This window comes from Silurus aristotelis, assembly GCF_946808225.1.
Source record: "Silurus aristotelis genome assembly, chromosome: 3".
Taxonomy (NCBI): domain Eukaryota; kingdom Metazoa; phylum Chordata; class Actinopteri; order Siluriformes; family Siluridae; genus Silurus; species Silurus aristotelis.
The window spans coordinates 3,964,394-3,979,867 of NC_139576.1; the positions used below are offsets into that span (position 1 = coordinate 3,964,394).

Consider the following 15,474-nt stretch of genomic DNA (forward strand, 5'->3'; position numbering starts at 1 on the left):
GTAGGATATGGGAATTTTACATTATCACTATTAGTGTAGGATATGGGAATTTTACATTATCACTATTAGTGTAGGATATGGGAATTTACATTATCACTATTAGTGTAGGATATGGGAATATTACATTATCACTATTAGTGTAGGATATGGGAATTTACATTTTCACTATTATAATCATTATATCAGGTTGAAGGTCCCCTGGTGGTCTAGTGGTTAAGATGCAGCGCTACCACCGCTGCGACCCGGGTTCGATTCCCGGTCAGGGAACCATCCCCAGCCACTCTTAGTGCCGGGCCCAAGCCCAGATAAATTGGGGAGGGTTGCGTTAGGAAGGACATCCAGCGTAAAACATGTGCCAAATTAAACATGCGGCGGATTCGCTGTGGCGACCCCTAACGGGAGAAGCCGAAAAGAAAGTTATATCAGGTACTGTATTTCTAATTTGTACTGTATTATGAAGAAGTTGACAAAAACCAGCTCAGGGTTTATCACAGACAGTTCCTTTTCACCAGTCTTAAGCTGATCATACTGGTTTTAAAAACACAGACCTATTATTAGTTTAAAACAGATTTTTTTTTACCCCAGATGGCCAGACGATGCTGTGACGGCTTTCTGTTTATTGCTCTTTTAATAGATAATTATGAGGAACCCAAAGTGACCAAGTCACTTTCATATCCTGAGTGGTACAACAAAAGAAAATAAGCGATGAGGCCAGGGTGTAACCTTCGTCCCAACCATCAGTCACAACAACACTATCTAATTGTAAACATCTGTGATCTCATGTATGCGTAAGAGGGTAAATAGCTACTGAGTTTAGCTGTCAAAATATCATTAATCTGTGTGCTCACGTTTTCAAAGCACAGGCAACAAGATAAGTCATTAAATTAAGAAGGAAGAAACCTTGAGAGAAACCAGGCCCACGGGGAACCTCTCCTCATCTGGGTGCCTTTAACTTCATGTATCTTCAGACCCTTTATGTCTCAGCAGCAACCAGTGGCTTCCAGGGGATAAGAACGTTAGAAGTAGAGCATCAGGATGGATCAGGCAGGTTTGCAGAGCAGAAAGGGGTCAGGATCATTAGTATCTCATGCGGAGCATCTGAAGAGTGTGACAGAGTGCAAGAAGAGACTCCAGCAAAAAGGCAGATCACATATTAAGGATAGACATTTATTTGACCTACATTTTGTCTCTTGTTGCTCCAGATCTTGTCTCTGCTGGTGAATCTGCAGCACTGTACGGATCTCTCGTCACTGCAGCTCGACCCCGAATCGTCGCTGATCTACAGTGCATTCTGCTCACTGAAGGTTCAGGAGTGGTACAGCCTGGTGGTTCTCTCAGCTCAGTACATCAACATGGAGAATGTCATGTACAAGGTAAACATCAGCGCTGATCTGCGAGTAAAATGGTTTGGATTTTTTAACCAAAAAACAGGAAACTAGTGTATGTGAGAAGGGAGAATGTTTTTGGAGAACGTTTTCAGGCTCCAGTGTCAGCGCTTTTTTTTTGTTTGTTTTTAAAGTAATAAAACATTTCAGGATGTAGTAATGGATCAGGGTGGAGCAGGATCAAATATGTCATTCATTTCATTTCTGTTCTGCTCACCATGTCTCCTTCTGATCTCAGCTGATGCTGTCGAGTGAAATCCAGGGTTTGTTCGACATCCTGCTGCAGATGGTGAAGTTCTTTATAGATATGATGAGTAAGCTGACTCCCGCTCTGAACCGCATACAGGAATATTTCTCCTCCTTTGGAGACATGAAGCTGATGTCCAACTCAGAGTTCAGAAACGTGAGTCTTCCAGATGTTAAGACTAACGCTAACCCTGTCTCAATCTCCCTCTATCTCTCTTATTCCACATGTCTCACTTTCTTTCTCTTCTTGCTCATCTTCTTTCTCACTGCCTCTCTATATCTGTTTCTCACCATATCTCCTTTTCACTTTCTTTCTTTCTTTCTTTCTTTCTTTCTTTCTTTCTTTCTTTCTTTCTTTCTTTCTTTCTTTCTTTCTTTCTTTCTTTCTACCAAATGAATCAACCAATTAATAAATCAACCAACCAAAATATCAGTCAACCGATTAATCTAATAGTCAATCAATCAATCAATCAATCAATCAATCAATCAATCAATCAATCAATCAATCAATCAATCAATCAATCAATTAATCAATCAATCAACCAATCACTTAATCAATTAATCAATCAATCAATCAATCAATCAATCAACCAACCAACCAATTAATCAATCAACCAGTCAACCAACAAATAAATAAATAAACCTATTAATCAATTAATCATTTAATAAATCAATTAATCAATCAAATAATCAATCAATCAACCAACCAACAACCCAATCAAGAAATCATTCAATCAATCAATCATTCACCCACCCAACAAACCAATCAACCAATCAATCAATCGATTTATTAATTAATTAAGCAACCAACCACCCAACAAACCAACTCATCAAACAATCAATACATTTATAAATCAATTAACCAACCGCCCAACCAACCAACTGATGAATCAATAAATGATTCAATCAACTAATTAACCAATTACCCAATCAATTAACATATAATCAATTAATCAATCACAGATAATTAACATCTAAGTAGTTTATTATTGATATTTTTATTATGATTTTTATCCATTTGTTGAATTGTGTTTGTGCTTCAGTTGGTGAGAGGAAAACGTTCGACCATCTCCAGCAGGGCCACCTTCATCACCGTCTCCCGAGCCTTGTGCAACAGCGGCATGTTGTCTCTCTTCGGAATCGCGCAGCTTCCCAGCATAAGCCAGACAAATACTTATTTCCAGGACCAGAAGGAAGTGGAGGCTCTAATGACCAAGTTCAAAATTCCCAAAGATTCCAGTATGAAACCTCATGCAGTGTGCACTGGATTACCACAGAGACTTAGACTACATCAAACAATAACGTGTGTGTGTGTGTGTGTGTGTGTGTGTGTGTGTGTGTGTGTGTGTGTGTGTGTGTGTGTTTTCCAGCTCCGTTCTGTAAAAACTTTTACCTGGACATGGTGAGCACCACAGGGGGCGCTGTAGCCTGGGCCTTCCTCAAACCCATGCTCCTAGGAAGAGTGCTGTACTACCCTGACACGCCACTGACACAAACCATCATCAAGAAGGTGACAACACACACAGACACAAACACACACACACACATAATAATAATAGTTATTATATATATATATCTTCCTGTGGGCTCGCCACCTGCAGGAGGGACCGTAAGGGACCGGTGCTGAGAGGATTGGGCAGCAGTCGAAGGCGGGGGACCCGAATTACGGATAAGCGGGAGAAGATGAAATGAATGAAATATATATATATATATATATATATATATATATATATATATATATATATATATATATATATATATATATATATATATATATATATATATATATAAAAAAATATCTACTTTTCTAGAAAAAAAGAAAAAATAAATGGTCTCATTCATATATATATATATATATGAATGAGACCATTTATTTTTTCTTTTTTTCTAGAAAAGTAGATTTTTTTTTTATATCACAGGACCGTGCAAAAGACTTCATTCACCACCAGCTTTGATATTAAGTGTCCTTGCTGATGATAAATTATGATTTTATCTCATATTCTGTGACTTGTAATAGTTGAAGTGATTGATAAGTCTTATTAGCCATCCACTGAATTCAGCTCATACAGTGTGTGTATGATATGGTCAGGGACGTCCTACACACACCTGCTGTCACAGAATTTTGCAATTATTTTGACATGAAATAATACGACAAATTCAAGTGCCAGGTTGCTGCTGTTGCTTAAGTGTAAGGGGAGGTCACACTGAATATTTCTCTTTTTTTTTTCTCCTGATTTTTTAATACTGAATACTAATTTTCTGATTTAAATTCTACTGAAGAGCCTGAGAAATAATTACGGAATGTATGCTCATTAAACCCTTGCTGAAACAATGACTCTAATAGTAGATTTCTGGATACCGTGTACACTGATCAGGCGTGACATTATGACCACCTGCATAATATTGCTTGGTCCCCTTCTGCTGCTAAAACAGTCCTGACCTGTGGAGCATCAACATCATGAACGTCTTTAGCAGTTTGAGCTACAGGAGCTCGTCTGTTGGATAGGACCACACGGACCAGCCTTTACTCCCCACGCGCATCAATGATTCTCGTCCCCCATGACCCTGTCGCCGGTTCACCACTGTTCCTTCCTTGGAGCACTTTTAATAGATTCTGATCACTGCAGACCAGGAACATCTCACAAGAGCTGAATTTTGGAGATGCTCTGACCCAGACGTCTAGACGTCACAATTTCTCAAACTCGCTCAAATCCTTACGCCCATTTTTTCTGCTTCTAACATCAACTTTGAGCACAAAATGTTCACCTGCTGCCTAATAAATAAATCCACATACTAACAGGTGCCATGATGAAGAGATCATCAGTGTTAAAGAGAAGTTAATTAAATATACAAAATAAATTAATCTCAATGTAATAATAAAAAACTAAATCTTATCTATGTAACAATAAAGATTATGAATCAAAATTAAACAAATATAGCATGGAATATCATATATTTAGACAAAATGTTTTTATATTTTTATATATATAAAAAAGAAAAAATTGAAAGAAAGTTCAGAAATAATAAAAAATCTATATATAATAGCAGTGACTGAACAAACAATTTACGAGTTCAGTAGTTAAAATTGTATACATGTATTAAATATTGTTATTTAACTAATAAACCATTGATAGATAATTAATCTCTATCCATAGTTTATCATCAATATCTTTCCCTAATGAAAAAAAAAATTAATTGTTATCAATTAAATCAATTATAGTAAACAAAATCATTATAATAAATAACTTTCCAGACAGGAAATATTTAGTTGTTTTGTGTCATGATGGTGTATTCTGGTTCTCGCAGTCGAACGCCACGCTGCAGCAGTTTGGAGATCTGCGTGTGTACGCTGATGAGTGGCTGAGTTCCTCCTCCTACCTCATGCAGTCAGCGCAGCTCCTGAATAAAACACTGCCCATGCTGAAGGTATGAGGAACACAGTCATCTTTTACCTCATAACCTCATACCCATAATGCACAAATACTGAAGGATAAAATTATTTATTTTCCTCTATTCTTCCTCTGCAGAACTCCCTGAAAAATCCCTTCATCCAAAACTTCATCATGAAGCAGATCAATATCAACATCTCACAGATGCTAGAAACGCTCAACGCTTTCTGTGAGTCTGAATGAGCTGCTATCTATCTATCTATCTATCTATCTATCTATCTATCTATCTATCTATCTATCTATCTATCTATCTATCTATCTATCTGTCTGTCTGTCTGTCTGTCTGTCTGTCTGTCTGTCTGCCTGCCTGCCTGCCTGCCTGCCTGCCTGCCTGCCTGCCTGCCTGCCTATCACATTTAAATCTATCACATTTAAATCGGTTCATCATTGTCTATCTTGCCCTTTAACAGCGAACATGACTGAGATGTTGCAGAAGAACCAGTATATCCTGAGCCAAATCACCTCGCTCTCCAACCTCATGGTGAACCTCTCGTCCTGCGTCAACTTTAACCGCTACAGTGCCTTCAAAACCATTGAGGAGCTCGAAACGCAGGCTGAGAAACTGGCCCAAAACCGGGAACTCTACGCTAGTGCGTGTTCACACACACACACACACACACACACACACACACACACACACACACACACACACACACACACAGACACACACACACACACACACACACACACACACACACACACACACACACACACACACACACACACACATAAAACATAAAAGGATTATTGTTGTTTTCTGATCTAACTATTAATGAATGAACTGTTTCCCAACAGGTGTGATTTTCAAGCTGCCCCCAGGAGGCAACTCGTCCTCGTCCTCATCCTCCACCCTTCCTCCTATAGTGGACTACACCATCCGCATGCACATTGAGAACTCCATGAGGACCGACCGCACCCGCAACTTGTTCTGGGTGAGGGCCTCCTACATCTCTCCAGTCTTGACGCAGCGCTACAGCCGCGGCTTCATCTACCTCCAGGAGAGCATCGATCGAGCCATCATCAGCATGCAGACCGGAGACGTGGTGCAGGAACCGGCTGTGCAGATCCAGGCCTTCCCTTACCCCTGCTTCTACAAGGACGAGTGAGTGGAGATACAGTGCTCTCTAAAAGCTCTTTCCTAAAAACCTTCACAGACAATTCACATGAGCTAAGTATCATACGTTATCTCACCAAACGGTCGTGGACACCTGGTATGCTTTTTGAACAATCCATTCAACAGTGAGTCCACAATCGCTGTTATAATAACCTCCATTCTTCTGGGAAGCTGTTCCACCAGATTATGTGGAGATTTCAGAACATGTTCTGATACTGATGTAGAAGATTTTCCACTTCCATCCATGGAACGCATATCTTCATTGAGCACAGGGGCATTGTCATGCTGGAACAGGTTGAAGCTCCTAATTGAAGTTAAAGGAAAAAATGTATGCCACAGCACCCAAAGACGTGCTACACCATTGTTTGGGGAAGAGCTACATATGGGTGGAAGAATTTGGGTGTCCCAATATTTTTTACCATACCATATAAGGGCGATTGTCTGGGCAGGAAATTTTCATTTTTAACACACACACACACTCAGACCAAACCCTGTATCTACACACTGCTGCCTCTTTGATTTATGGAGTAGCATTGCTGAAGTGACTTTGACGTATGCTGGGAATTCGCCATACACCCCCACGTCTAATCTAAATAAACCAAGCAAGCAAAACCAACACCATGTCCAATCAATCAGTGTGCTCAGGAGGGTGTTTGTACGCCACCTGCACAATACACGCCGTCTTCCATTAGAGCTGCTCCGATGTCCTCGATTCGGATTGAAAACCGCTTATCCTTTCTGGTCGGGACGTCATCATTCGGATATGTTAGTAAGTGGAGGGATAAGAAGGACAACGGTGAAGATTAGATCACAAACTCTTTACCTCAAAGGCTCCAGGTGTTAGCTCTGAGAAGAGTTATCATTATCGTTTCTATGGTAATTGAATCGAATTAATGTTTACAATAACATTTACGTCATTTGGCAGACGCCCTTATACCGAGCGACATACAAAAGTGCTTTTAGTCTCTATCAATGAATAAATCAAACCAGAGGGACGGTGCTGTGAGGATTGGGCAGCAGTCGAAGGCGGGGGTCTGCTTAGACTGCTGCCCCCGCGACCCGAATTACGGATAAGCGGGAGAAAATGAATGAATGAAATGAATGAATGGTTCACCAGTTTACAAACTTACAGTTTTACTCAGTTGCTTTGGAGCATTTCTTGAATCATTCTTAATGTTTGCAAACCAGTCAGTGCATTTCTCAAAACAATGTGTACAAACCAACATCGGATTTCTTGCAAAAGCCTGTACTTTCTCACAAAAGTAAGTATTTGTGAATCTCATTCCCATCAGAATGAAAAGTCCTTTTGTCATTGTTCACAAAAAAAATTATCAAAATGTTTAGTCATGTTATCAGTGTGACGCTGCACAGTTTCAGTGTTTCTTGATATAAACTCTGGTTTGGATCAAAGTGACTGAAAATGCACAGAATTTTACTTCCTTCTGTTTGGCATCTATAAATTTCATCACATATTCATTTATTTAATTGTATATTTGCTTTATACTGATTGTAAGAGACCAGACAGGATTCACACTTTTACTGTACTGTCTTAGTGTTTGTTTGTTTCTTAGTTCGTCCGTTTTCAGAATGTATAATTCTGTGTTTTGTCTGTATTCACTCTCCAACTGAAGCTTTACCAGATTGACCTTTGACCTCTTTTAGAGAACTGGTTGATTATTGGTTGATCTGATGTCGTTCACTCGCCTTCATTAGTGATGTTCAAGATTCATCTGCACAATTCATCAATTCAACACATTTACAAGAAACAGTTTAATATAGATTTTAGATGACAGATGATGACAACTGGTTTAACCATTACCAGTAGAATATATTTTGATCAACATGAACATAAACATCTGATAATGTAGGAAACAGCAGACACTCGTACACAATCTGTTAAATGATGTACAAAAGCGTTCGCAAATTGATCAAAGCAACAAGAAATGTTATAATGAGCACGAGTGACGACATGATGTGGAGGTTCAACAAGTAGATTTGAGAAATTCATTTCTGATCTGAGAAACGCTCCAAAGCGACTGAGAAAATTGTAATTGATTGTGTATAATTTTTGTTTAGTAAGATACCATTATCGTAAAACTCTGTAAAGACCAATTATAGCACGCTTTTGAAAAATATATAAACAAAAACAATACAAGCGGGGAATAAAATTCTAGTTGAAGTGTTTCAGAAAGAGCGAGGTCTTCACCAATAGTTAGAAGACTCAGCTGTTTGGACATCCAGAAAAAGTTCATTCCACCACCACAGTGCCAGACCAGAGAAGAGTCTTGATGTTTAATGTCTTGATATGATATGGTGAACAAGAGGTTTTTAGCATTTGAGGGAAGAGTCTGCAGTGTCAGAGCTTTATCTTTAAGCTTGTGTGAAGGAACCCACACCCTCCATTTATAAAAGTTCTTTCTGAGCATATGCCAGCGATGTTAGAAAGCTCAGGTCAGAGCACAGACATGACACAGCCTGCCTGGGGCACAGAGAGCCCCAAGGGAGACAGAGCTCGAACCCCAATCAAGGCTTGAACCCCCGAGCTTTCGATCAGCAACCCTTCGACTACTGAAACACTACTTCCCAGGGTGTTTTATAGAAGGGGTAGCTCACTGGTTAAGATGTTGGCCTTCTGATTGAAAGGAAGTAAGTTCAAATACAAACACCACTAAAATATGTCTCTTGGGCCTTTGAGCAAAGGTCTTAACCCTCAACTGCTACGTTATATGAATGTACAAAGTTGTTAGTCACTCTGGATAAGAGTGTCTGCCAAAAAAACTCCTAAAGAAGTATATTATATGGAAATGGTATTGGGAAATCTGCCTTTTACAGCCATATGTGGATCTTCTCCAGACTGTCATCAAACGGATGGAGGCACACAATTGTACATGGCGTCTTTGGGTGTGGAAGCATGAACTTTTCCCTTCATTTGACAACTAGGAGACTCAAACCTGCTTCTGCATGCAGTTAAAAACAGATGACACCCACAAGCAAAAAATGCAACCAGAGACCCAAAATGATTGTTGTCTACATATGCTGAGAAAAAAAAACATACAGGTTTGATGGTGATACCAAAGGCTATGTGAAAAACTCTGCTTTGATACGGCGCCCTGATGTAATTTTTTGGAATGTGTTGTTTACTGATTCCATGGTTCTCTCTCTGTCTCGGACTCTTAGTTACCTCAACAGCATTGCCTTCGCCTTCCCGCTCGCCCTGATGATCAGCTGGGTGCTCTTTGTCGCTAACTTTGTCAAGAAGCTCGTCCATGAGAGAGAGCTCCGTCTGCATGAGGTAACCACACAAAACACACACTTGTAAAAAAATCTAATGCCATGTTGGTGAATTTCCACCCGTTCTGTAAGGGTATACAAACTCACCCAGCCAAATTTTTGTGACCGTATCGCATCCCTAAAATCTAACTTGATGCATGTTTTCTCACAGTACATGAAGATGATGGGCGTGAATCCCTTCAGCCATTTCCTGGCCTGGTTCATCGAGAGTGCTGGGTTCCTCCTGGTCACCGTGATCATCCTGACCATCATCCTGAAATCCGGCGGCATTCTTCCCAAGAGCGACGGCTCAGTTCTGTTCCTGTACTTGTGTGACTATGCCCTGAGCATCCTGGCAATCAGTTACCTGGTCAGCTCCTTCTTCGACAAAACCAATATCGCCGGGCTGAGCGGCAGCCTCACCTACGTCATTTGCTTTTTCCCGTTCATCGTGGTCATGTGCCTGGAGGAGACCCTCCCCTTCTTTGTCAAGGTCCTGTTGGTACGTTGAGCATCCCATTCCACATTGAGTTCTCATTTGCTCTTATAGTAATCTCCATCCTTCTGGAAAGATGTTCCACTAGATTTTGGATAGATTATGTGGATAGAATGCTATATTTAGAGACAAGGGTGAGGAGGTCTGGATTGCCATCAAGTGTTTACATTCATCCCAGAGGTCTTCAGAATGTTTGGAGCTCTATAGCAGGATATCTTCCACTCCAAACCATGTATATCATATCTTTATGGAGCTGGGCATTGTCATGCTTTGGGTCTCCTAGTTCAAATAAAGTGACAAGTTTATGTTTCAAAAGACAATTGTCTTGCCTTCAAAAATCTACCTTTGGCTGGAAAAGTAAAATGTCCTTGCTCTTTATGTATAATAGTCTAATCCTCTGTTTGTTTTTTTTCTCCTAGAGCCTGTTTTCTCCAACATGCTTCAGTTACTCTAGTCAATACATCACCCGCTATGAGAAACAGGAAGAAGGTAGGTACCATAACCCCATGTTATAAATGCTGGACGTGACCAGAACTTGATAGTGATGGTTCATTTTTTTACAGGTATCCAGTGGAACAATATGTACCTCTCGCCTGTAGCGGGAGACACTGCGTCATTTGGCTGTCTCTGTTGGATCCTTTTCATCGACTCAGTTATTTATTTCCTGCTCGGTTCCTACATCCGCATGGTCTTTCCAGGTATCAGCTCAGCTCAAATCACACGCCTTGAAATTCCACTCTGATGCATTATATAAACTCTTGTTTGGTTTCGTCAGGGAAATATGGCATCGCTGCAAAGTGGTATTTCCCCGTGATGCCTTCGTTCTGGGCCGGCATGTTCAGATGTGACACCAAAAAGCAGAAGAAAGTGAGCACAGGCCTGCTTTTCTCCAATATAATGCAGGAGAGCCAGAGACACGGCAAAGACAAAATCAAAGGTGCGAGACCCCACCAAGTGTTTAACAGTATTTAGTATTATTTGGACAATTTATTGTCTTACATTTGACTGTTGATGGTTTGTTGCATTAAATGTCTTTGCAATCTTTTCTCTAAAGGTCTGTATCTTTTAGATAGTTGTGTTTGTTAATTGATGTTATTTTATCGAGCACCTTGGGCCTGGAGGAAAGTTGTTTTGTTTCAGCTTTTCTATTTATATTCTCCTTTTCACGTACCCAGTTCTATTTCAGTTAGTAAACTTTTTGAAAGGTTTTTTTCTCTTTGTGCCTTTATTTTTATTAAAATATTTCTTATTATTTGTAATTGTTGTCTTTGTATTATATGAACTTAGATGAAAAAATTGTATCTGATGTTTTTATTATCTGTATTTTTGCAAGCACTAAATATTGGGGAAAATGTATCTATCTAGGTATATATATATATATATATATATATATATATATATATATATATATATATATATATATATATATATATATATATATATTGTTATTTATCATAGATATTGGAAAATTGTTTTGATAGATTTGTATCACACTGAATTCATGTCTGAAATGATCCACAATGAAAGCACCTGAGTTAATTTTAAGCCTGTCTTTCTATCTCTTTTTCTGTAGGTACAGGTGATTTACACCCTCACGCTGACGAGGAGTTCTCGGAGCTACCGGTTGGAGTTTCCCTCAGAGGCCTGACGAAGACCTACGGTGCCAGAAAAGCAATCGAAAATCTGAACCTTATGTTCTACGAGGGTCATGTGACCTCACTGCTTGGGCACAATGGAGCCGGGAAAACCACCACCATGTAAGAAACGTGATCTGATTTCCAAAAGCGTGCAAAGATTTTACAGCAGGATTAGGACTTTGCCTTAAGCAGTTAGTGCTTGCAATCTAAGATGCATAATGCTATTTAATCTAATGTGTTATATATCTAACTTTGCTGCAGGTCCCTTCTGACCGGGTTGTTTTCTCCGTCTTCTGGTACCATCGAGGTTTACGGGAAAGACATGCAGTCCTCTATAAACGATGTACGTAAAGAGCTTGGTGTGTGCATGCAATATGACGTCCATTTCGACCACCTGACCACAGAAGAACACCTGTTGCTGTATGGCCACATCAAAGCCCCCCACTGGAGCAAGCATGAACTGCAGGAGCAAGTGCGCAAGTACGTAAGGCTGCAAAATCTGCCTCGTATCAATTGGAAAAAAAATCCTCATTATTAATTTCATGTATCACATGGCAGGACTTTGGAGGAGACCGGGATGTACCCTCACCGTCACAAGCGGGTGGGGACACTGTCCGGAGGCATGAAGAGGAAGCTCTCCATTTCCATTGCTTTCATCGGCGGCTCTCGGCTGGTGGTCCTGGACGAGCCGACCACCGGCGTGGACCCCTGTTCACGCCGCAGCATCTGGGACATTGTCCTCCAGCATAAGACTGGTAAGGTTATTATGCAGATCCTCGTTATCACCTTAGAGAGTTTTCCTAGCTCAGGGTTTATTCAAGTGGAAGCAGATGTAGAAATCTGTACCGCTTTAAGGACTCGCAGCTCAGCCTTAATTACATACTCGGAGATAGGAAACAAGATTAATATTACTCTGTGTGTGTTTGTTTGTGTGTTCAGATCGTACCATTATTCTTTCCACCCATCACCTGGACGAAGCTGAGGTCCTAAGCGATCGTATCGCGTTCCTAGAGCGCGGAGGCCTGAAATGCTGCGGTTCTCCATTCTATCTGAAGGACAAGCTGGCCCGAGGATACAAACTCACCCTTACTAAGAAGGTACAGTGCTGTACAAATCACTGTATATAATCAAATCTATTCTGCAGGCAGTATGGTGGAGGGAACTCTTACACGCTTACTGATGCTGTATTCAATTAGTTTAAGTCTTATCTCTTAAATCGTAGGCAGATTATTTCCCTGAGTGGATGTTGGTCTCAAGCTGGTTCAATTAAATTTGGTGTCCCACAAGGTTTGATTTCGGGTCCATTGATTTTTAGTGCATCAAGTCTTGAATTCTGTGTGAACTATGTGCATGTATCCCTGATGAGCAGCCTGGGGTGACTATGTATTTAGTATGTGGTATCAAAAAGTTTGGAGACCAGCTATGTTTAAAAGAAAGTACTTTTTATATATATACATATACATATACATATACATATACATATACATATATACACACACACACACACACACACACACACACACACACACACACACACACACACACACAAATATATATATTTCTCTATACAATGGTGTCAAAACAGCGACTTTTGAACTTCAACTTCATCCTCGGGAAAAGGGCGAAGTCCGTAGTAGCCAAATTTGGCATATAGGGTGAGAGGAAAAGAGATCATGGTAACACATGTGGTCAGATTAGCAGACGTGGTAGCGTGTGTGATCAGAATAGCAGATGTAGTAATGCACATGATCCTGATTGTTCAACAAGATTTTGGAAGGTGAGAGGATGCCTGAGGAATGGAGGAGTGTGATGGTACATATCTTTGAAAATGTTGATGGAGAAGTATAGAGAAGGTCAGAAGGAGTTGCATTGTGTGTTTGTGAATTTAGAGAAAGCGTACAGACATAATGTAACAGAACTGTAAACCAGACAGTGAAATAATGCAGTATATACAGAGTAAAAAAGTTGTTAAATAATTGTACAGATGTTATTTACAATTGTTCAGTTTACAAATGGACCATTTGGATTCTATGTGCAAATGTGACAGTTATGATGGACAATGTGTAGTTCTGAATATTTTAATTGATCATGAGTATAGCCTGCGAGGAAAAAACTGGGTGTGTGGGGTCCAAAGTGATTTTCTTAGCCCTTTTCTCCACTCTGGATGAGTAAAGATCTTGGAGATTGGGCAGTGGGGAACTAATAATCCTCTCAGCAGTCCTGACCATCCACTGTAGCCTCTTGATCAGCCTCTTGTTCAGCTACCAAATCAGACAATTATAGATCTACATAGGACAGACTCAATGATGGCCGAGTAGAATTGTTTCAGCAGCCCCTGTGGCAGGTTGAATCTCCTCATTTGGTGAAGGAAATACAACCTCTGTTGGGCCTTTATAGCAATGGAGTTAATGTTATTGCCCCACTTCAGGTCCTGATAGATGGTGGTACGCAGAAACATGAATGACTGTTCACTGTTGTTACAGTGCTGTTCATGATGGTAAGTGGGGGGAGTGCTAGGGGATTTCTCCTAAAGTCCACGATCATCTCCACTGTTTTGAACGTGTTGAGCTCCAGGTTATAGTGGTTGCACCAGACAGCCAGGTCTTTAACCTCCTGTCTGTAAGCAGACTTGTCTCCATCCTGGATGAGGCCAATGACTGTAGTGTTGTCCGCAAACTTCAGGAGCTTGAGGGTTTTTTATAGGTGCAGTCATTTGTGTACAGTGAGAAGAGCAGTGGGGAGAGAACGCAACCCTGGGGAAACACCAGTGCTGATAGTGAGAGACCTGAATGTGAGTTTGCCCAACCTCACTGTCTGCTGCCTGTCTGTCCGGAAGCTGGTGATCCACAGACAGATTGGGGTAGGCATAGAAATCTGGGTCAGTTTGGCTGTGAGAAGGTCAGGAATGATGGTATTAAAGGTCAAAGGGGTTAAAGGGGATCGAGCAGAGGTCAGAAGAAGAAGAAGGTAATGCACATGATCAGAATAGCAGACGTGATAAGGAGCATGATCAGAATAGCACCAGTTGCACAGCTCCTGATGTACACAGGAAGATGTTTGTTGGCACACTGACTAATGAAGGTCAGCGCTCCCTGTGACTGTGTACGCAGTCTTGTGCTGCCATCTGTTGGTGTGTTACAAAACAAGTCTTGAAACCCCCTCATACATCTTTCCTCTTGGTCAGCTTTTAAGATTTTTCACAGAAGTTTCACTCTGCAGAAGGCACCCAGTTTTACTGTGCAGGTAGTCGTTGACTTACGACCTATGCAACTTACGACCATTAGACTTTACGACCACAATCGCTAGACAGTACGACAGTAGGAAACAAAATGGTGTAGAGATGATACAAATGGCATAAAATGAACAAAGAAAATTATGATATATATACAGTATAACAATAATGGAAGATAATGATAAAATACTATTTAAAGATTTTTATAACATCATTTCACAGTACTATACATATAGCCTACTCTACTTAAGACCAAATCGTGTTACAACCGGTCTGTCAGAACCAATCATGAACGTAAGTCAATGACTACCTGTATATTCATATAAAACCTGATAATAATGCAGTCTCTCTTAAACACTGCATTTTTCAGATAAAAAAAATGGATTTTTAAGAAATTCCTTAATAGTGATAAGACAGATGTAATGCTTATTATCAACCTTTTTTCAGGTAAAGGACACCTTGTTGTTGTTGTAGTACATGCATCATTGTCTGTATATTTTCATTTATTTTCAAATCGTTCTAAAAGATTTATGCATCATAACAAACATATTTTGCAATTAAAATCACAATTTATTACGTTGTGCATGGTTGTACTTTTATTTGAATAGATTTGCAGTTTCATAAATTTTCCTTTTACTATCAGGT

At 40.1% G+C, this 15,474-nt stretch overlaps 1 protein-coding gene across 2 annotated transcripts in view; it reads left to right on the forward strand.

Annotated features, from left to right (window-relative positions):
* The window catches only part of LOC310723345 (glucosylceramide transporter ABCA12-like), a 62,459-nt gene that overhangs the window by 13,702 nt on the left and 33,283 nt on the right, over window positions 1-15,474 (forward strand). For both annotated transcript variants that reach the window (XM_083536197.1, XM_083536198.1), the window contains exons 10-26: window positions 1,203-1,373; window positions 1,624-1,788; window positions 2,675-2,870; window positions 3,002-3,141; window positions 4,938-5,057; window positions 5,159-5,249; window positions 5,491-5,670; window positions 5,876-6,182; window positions 9,372-9,486; window positions 9,637-9,966; window positions 10,380-10,449; window positions 10,524-10,658; window positions 10,736-10,897; window positions 11,534-11,717; window positions 11,859-12,077; window positions 12,156-12,352; window positions 12,537-12,694. In XM_083536197.1, coding sequence (XP_083392323.1) covers window positions 1,203-1,373; window positions 1,624-1,788; window positions 2,675-2,870; window positions 3,002-3,141; window positions 4,938-5,057; window positions 5,159-5,249; window positions 5,491-5,670; window positions 5,876-6,182; window positions 9,372-9,486; window positions 9,637-9,966; window positions 10,380-10,449; window positions 10,524-10,658; window positions 10,736-10,897; window positions 11,534-11,717; window positions 11,859-12,077; window positions 12,156-12,352; window positions 12,537-12,694 — 2,940 coding nt within the window. The remainder of the gene's footprint in view (window positions 1-1,202; window positions 1,374-1,623; window positions 1,789-2,674; window positions 2,871-3,001; window positions 3,142-4,937; window positions 5,058-5,158; window positions 5,250-5,490; window positions 5,671-5,875; window positions 6,183-9,371; window positions 9,487-9,636; window positions 9,967-10,379; window positions 10,450-10,523; window positions 10,659-10,735; window positions 10,898-11,533; window positions 11,718-11,858; window positions 12,078-12,155; window positions 12,353-12,536; window positions 12,695-15,474) is intronic.